At 36.2% G+C, this 6,000-nt stretch overlaps 1 protein-coding gene across 4 annotated transcripts in view; it reads right to left on the bottom strand.

The window, feature by feature from the left end:
* Positions 1-289: 289 nt before the first annotated feature.
* Positions 290-6,000, bottom strand: part of DAB1 (DAB adaptor protein 1) — a 3,595,579-nt gene continuing 3,589,868 nt past the window's right edge. For all 4 annotated transcript variants that reach the window (XM_085602501.1, XM_085602500.1, XM_085602502.1 and 1 more), the window contains one exon: positions 290-3,925. Coding sequence is in view for 2 of the 4 variants with exons in the window: in XM_085602502.1 (XP_085458628.1) it covers positions 3,881-3,925 (45 nt within the window). In the remaining 2 variants the exon portion in view is untranslated. The remainder of the gene's footprint in view (positions 3,926-6,000) is intronic.

Here is a 6,000-nt window from a genome sequence, read left to right as displayed (position 1 = left end):
TACACTTACCTGATATATACTTACCAATTCATTGTAAAGGCATGTGTGGCAAAGGCATATATGTGGTAAAGATCTCCATGGTAACTGCATCAAGTGCTAAATGATGCACAGAAAAAGGCATGCTTGGTAAAGGCCATTGTTCCATCGTACATCCTCTAATGGCTAGCTGATAATAAAACCTTTGGGTCTTGGCACTTAATGTTTTTTCTTAGCAAGTCAAGCAGATTTGTGAGTTATTGATATGCCTAGACACATTTTATCCTAGTCTGTTAATAAAGAAATAGCATTATACAATTTTTATTTTTTATTTTTAACAGTATTACACGGTGTGTTACAGAAATTAATGGAAAATTTCAAAAAATTGTTGTTTTGTTGGATGTGTTACACATAAAGTTAAAAATAATTTTACCACCTATTTTCAACAAACTGTCATCTGAGGTAAATTTAAAATAGGTTTAGAAATGCACGCAACAGTCTTCTCTTTCTTTCCCTTATTAAAAAAATATGTGTCTAAAAAGGGTAATCAGAATAGTTGTGACGCAAAGGTAAACAGAATTTTACCAAGAAGGTTTGCAGTATAACAGATGATGATGCTTGTCAAATATAGCATGATAATATCTCTCAAAATATGCTTTTGGACGTATGAAAAAAAGAAAATGACTGGTAACAATGCAAACACAGATGGTTGTAAAAATCCTGGGGAAAAAAGTTAAACGTCTACGGTTTGTCATAAGAGAGTATGAAGGATTATGAGTTGAATAGGTTCAAAAATCTTTTATATCCAGATTTTGACTAGGACCATAACCTTTTGGCACCTTGAGGTTTTACAATTAGTTATTCAAGATTTTTAAAATCAAACGTTAAAAGATAAACCTCATTGATAATTGCCATGAAGCTTTAGGATTGTTTTAAATACCATTCCTTTGACTGATGTTCAGTTGTATGTGTCTTGATTAACGCTCACTTTATGAAATAGCCAATAACAAAAAATATATATAATGAAATAAGTACCTGCCATTCTGGTCAACTACATTTTTCAGGAACCTGTTGCATTTACCAGCATATACTAAGTAATAAACATTACAAACTCATAAAACCTTCCCTCAAACACTTGAGCACAGACCCTTCCAAGGCCTGGTCACATTCAGGAATATGACAGATAAGCCCTGTTTTGAATAAGCATTGGGTAGGAAAAAACACACGAAAATATAAACAGCCTGCAATGGTGAGAATTTTGTATCTCACCAACAGATATATAGGGATTTTGCAGTGATGTGCATATTGTCCCTTCTTAAATAGTGGTCAGAATGAAAGTAGTCAGGTCATTCCTTTGTATCATGTTTTCGGCACACAAGCAGCTAATCATTAATTAAAACAAAAATGAGATGAAGTGGACTCAACGTAGTGGTTTGGTTTTTAAAACAAGTTATAGGACCATTACCTTGAAGGCACAGGGCCTGATTCACAAACATAACTTACACTTTTAAGTAAGTTTACACCTTTGAGTAGGTTTACTACTTTTTACTATTCACAAACTACACATTTGTAGTAACTTGCACTTTTGTAGTAACTTACACTCTTGTAGTTTGTCGATATGGTCCAGCACTAGTACTGCAACACAATCCCATAGAAAATAATTCAGTTATGGTCTTATTATAAAAGTGTAAGCTACTACAAAAGTTCAGTTTGAGAATACTAAAAAGTAGTAAACGTACTCAAAACTTCAAAATACTACAAATGTGCAGTTTGTGAATAGCACTTTGTAGTAAGTTTTGTAGTACTACTATAGTATTATAAAATGTACTATAACATGCAGTTTGTGAATAAGATGTTTAGCATCCCACTTGTATTTTAAAGGGAATTGAAATCCTCCATTTTCTGGTTGAAAATGTAAAGACGGAGTTGAATCCACTGGCAGAATATCATCCACCATGGAGGTTAGACTGTGGAGGAAATTCCGCTAGTGGATTTGACTCCATGGTAAGAATTTACTCCAGAATTGGGAGAGCTTTCAGTTCCCTCCAAACTCAAATGAGACCCATGGCATTGACTGCTTCACATTCCTCTATGATGGTAGACATTTATGTTGAATACTTCTTAATAAAACCAAATGCTTGAAACTTCAAGCTTTGTTCCAACAATAACCTTCATGTTGTAAACTAAATCTGCATATAAGTCTTCTTAAAACCAATTTCATTATTGATTTAATTAGATGTGTTGCTTAGGAATTACCACATAAAATATAATGTGATGTAACTGCATAGGAAAATAGGGAAAGAGTTTATAGCTGTATAGATTTTCTGGAGGGCACCTACATCTACATATGTCATGAAAAAAATGGATACAAATTCTGCATTCCTATTTCAGAGATATAGAAAACGATATTTTAATTTGTACATCCTATGTTTCGGTATTTAAATGATTCCCACTTGTAGATAAGGCATTGTGTTGCTGACACTCTTTCCAGATCAAAATGAAACTCACATTTTCATCAATGGGTGCTCGTTTCTTCTGTAGATGTGTGTACAGAACTCACTAAATCATGATGTGATTAGATTCTGACAAGCCAGTTATTGTTGGCAGATGCATCGTTGTTGTTAGAAACAGGTGACAACCGTGGGGTGAACTATTCAAACAGGGGTTGCCCTACCGTTCCAGCACTGCAATTCGCTACTCCCTCTACAGTGTTATGGTGTTATTAAAACAATTATAATAATAACATTTATATTTACAAAAATCTGGCAATTTTATGTGAACTCCTTAAAGCCATTTCCCTTAAACATTTAAAGAGTTTAACATTAAGTCTTTTTTCAAGTTATAAAATAAAATTCCAATTTGAATTTTCTAATGTACAAAAGAGAGATGAGCAGTTTGAGCACATAATCAGTATGTTATAGCAAAAAATCATGCCACTCTTGTCACATGACAAAGTCTGTGTCTTTCAAATCCATAAACCAGAATTATCCCAGAATTATTTGGCAAATAATTATTCTCTTCAAAAATGGCACAAAAGACTTGTCTGCATAGCATCACAGCAGCAAGATATCAGAGAATGAAAAAACAAATCTTCATTTGCTTCCAGTCAGAGCTCAGTTCTTTTTCCAAATGAGGAATAACAGAATATTTTCCACCTTATCAATGGGTTTCGATGTCCATTTTCTCCCACCGCTCGATTTCTACCCAGCAAGAAGCATTTTGTGGTCAGGATGCACTGTCTCTCAAGGTCCATTGGGCAAACCTTCAAAGTATGTAAATAATGTGATCACAGCCTCTATTTCATCTAGGTTAACAACTGTGTCCAATGAAGTATTGATTCTCGTGAGCTTCTGCCTCCAGTATAAAAAATGTGATATGCAACATACATTAAAAATAGTATGTCCATAAGTTTTTCAAATGTACCAATACAAAGTGGTTGGGTTTGGTGTAGCATTATGATGAACCCCTCGCCAAGCGTCAAAGTGTAGACATTTGTTGTCACATCCACAGCACAGTGGTACATGGGCTACATATGGATTCCTGTGTTTGAAATAAAAATTGTGATAGGTGTAGGACGCAATAATAAAAACTTGTGAATTGCGAAGTTCATAAGCTGAAAAACAGAATGAATTTGACGAATGATTAACCACTGTTGTCTCTGTCATTAAATCAATTTTTGAGAACTAGAGCGCTTTGAAAATGAAAACGGGGGCCTCTTTGTGCCCCCCTAGCTTGCAGTTCATTGACAAATGTATTCAACGTATTCACTGAGCCCATTCAGTAGACATCCTTTTTCAGTAAATGTTGATGGATCAACTGAAATTCAGCCATGAGAAGAACCATCGACCTGCCACATTGTACGCTGTCCAACTAGTCTTGAAGAGCACCTTGGCCCCATAAAATGCTAATTCTTAGGTCTGTTGATCTGGGCGTAGAGAGATTCTATTTCCTAAGGAAAACATAAGAACAATCAACAACAGTTTAAGGCAGCACACACTACAACTTGCTTTACTACAGTGATCACTTATGAGCAGAGACCACATCGGTTTTTGCAGCAGAAATATAGAGTTATTACTTACCAGAGCCATTAGAAATAGCTGCACAATGGAAAGAGTAAAGCTACCTTTAAGAACTTTAAAAACAATTGCAAGCTTTGCTGTCCACTAAAATGAGATTGTGGGAAGTCTAGAATCGTCTATATGCGAGATATAAATATGAATTCAAACTAATTTCCCAGTAACCCAAGCTTATTTTACTTAAGGCTCACAATGATTGCATTTTCTTCCTCTCATGGTATTAGGGTGGCGACTAAAGGGGCTGCATGTGGCTTCAGACTGGCTCACACTGACACTGTGGAGGCTTCTCACATGAAAGGGAAAGTCTACAAACCTTTGCTTCACCCAGTGAGGAACAGGGAATGAGGAACACCAAGGGAACTTTGCTATACTTATTTGAGTCTGACCCTTCTGCATTATTTGCACTTATTTCATGTCCTTCTGCACACATCCTTAGTTGCCCATCAATCCTTTTGCCCTGTGGGGATGAACCAATCATGCTGAGATGCTATTCTCATACACTTTTTCCTGAGATCTTTGCTTGATTATACAATGATGTAACCTAAGTGTCATAGTATTTATCAGTAACTAGTATGCCAATAGTTGTCACATTTTCTTTTTTGTGTTAGAATGCTTTGGTGATGGACTTTATTGATATATTTTCAGGTCAAGTGGAATAATCTTTTAAATATTTACATCTTCGGACATTTAGAGATTTGCACAAGGGAATGTCAAAGAGTGCAGGGACACTGTACATTTTGGTGAATGATTATTATCTATAATCAACATGCGCTAAAGTTATTAACTACTGAAATAACTTAGTCAAGATGTTAAAGTCAAGATTTCATAAATTAGTTTTTATGTCTACAGTGAGTCATCATTCATAACATCATCTCAATGTTGTTAAGCAACCAAAGTTGCAATTATCATATAATTGATCAAATGTACCCTTGCTGTCCTTCCAGCTGGTACTGTGAAGATGATAGATGATGGCAAGCAATCATCACCGAGTCAACCATCATCCCCCATTAGATGACTATTGTGCAGGCCATCACTCATTCTCTGCCACCATCAACACTTCTGCCATCCCAGCTGCAACCACACTTTCTACTGGGAATATATGCCATCAGGAGTGCAATACCTGCCACAACCAGTGACACACATCCCAGACCCACTTTGCACTGCAGGATCATCCTTCACCAGGGACATTGTGGTATCCATCCCCAGTATCCCATCTGCAATCCAGGGTATTATAGAGCTCTATAAGTCTCACTTTCATTTCATTTGATTTCATTCACATTACCATTCTATCTAAAGCATCTGCCACTTGAGGGCCCCACCATCAGAACTTGCCACCATCTCTATAGCTGTTGTGGCTATCACACAACTAAAGGAAAGAAAGAAGCATGCAACAAGCAGAGGAGGAGGTGTTCAGGGAGGAGGCAACAGTGCGTACTCATGGATGATTCAGGTACTGATATTGAGGCATGTGGCTAGGATGTGGACACGAGTCACATGTGGCTGCAGCACATATTGTAGAAGGCAGAACTAAATCCAGTATCACATAGACCATGGTGGAGATAGGACAGGCAATAAGTGCATTCCAGGCAGGCCATGCACCCTAGTGGAATATGGTCCCGGAATACTGTTGCCCAGATATAATTTTACAGAAATGTTTTGGATCAAATATTTGTACAAAAATATTACTATTTGAGAATTGGATTTTTCAAAATGTTATTAGAACAATTTAGGCTCCAAGATCTTTCTTCCTACAAGCAATAAAAAACATTGTTTTTTTATAAACACCAGTCAAAGCTACAAAACTATAATAATTTTCAAAAATAGAGAAAGAGAGATTAATACCAATTGTTAGAAACAATCAACATACAGTCTGATAAAAACATTCGATATGGGGGAGCTCAAGGATAGGAGGCATAAAACGACTGCACATCCTGATGTTAGACTTAAC

Source organism: Triturus cristatus, chromosome 4_2, assembly GCF_964204655.1.
Source record: "Triturus cristatus chromosome 4_2, aTriCri1.1, whole genome shotgun sequence".
Classification (NCBI taxonomy): domain Eukaryota; kingdom Metazoa; phylum Chordata; class Amphibia; order Caudata; family Salamandridae; genus Triturus; species Triturus cristatus.
The sequence above is the reverse complement of the archived record's forward strand: the minus strand, read 5'-3'. Positions and strand labels throughout refer to the sequence as shown.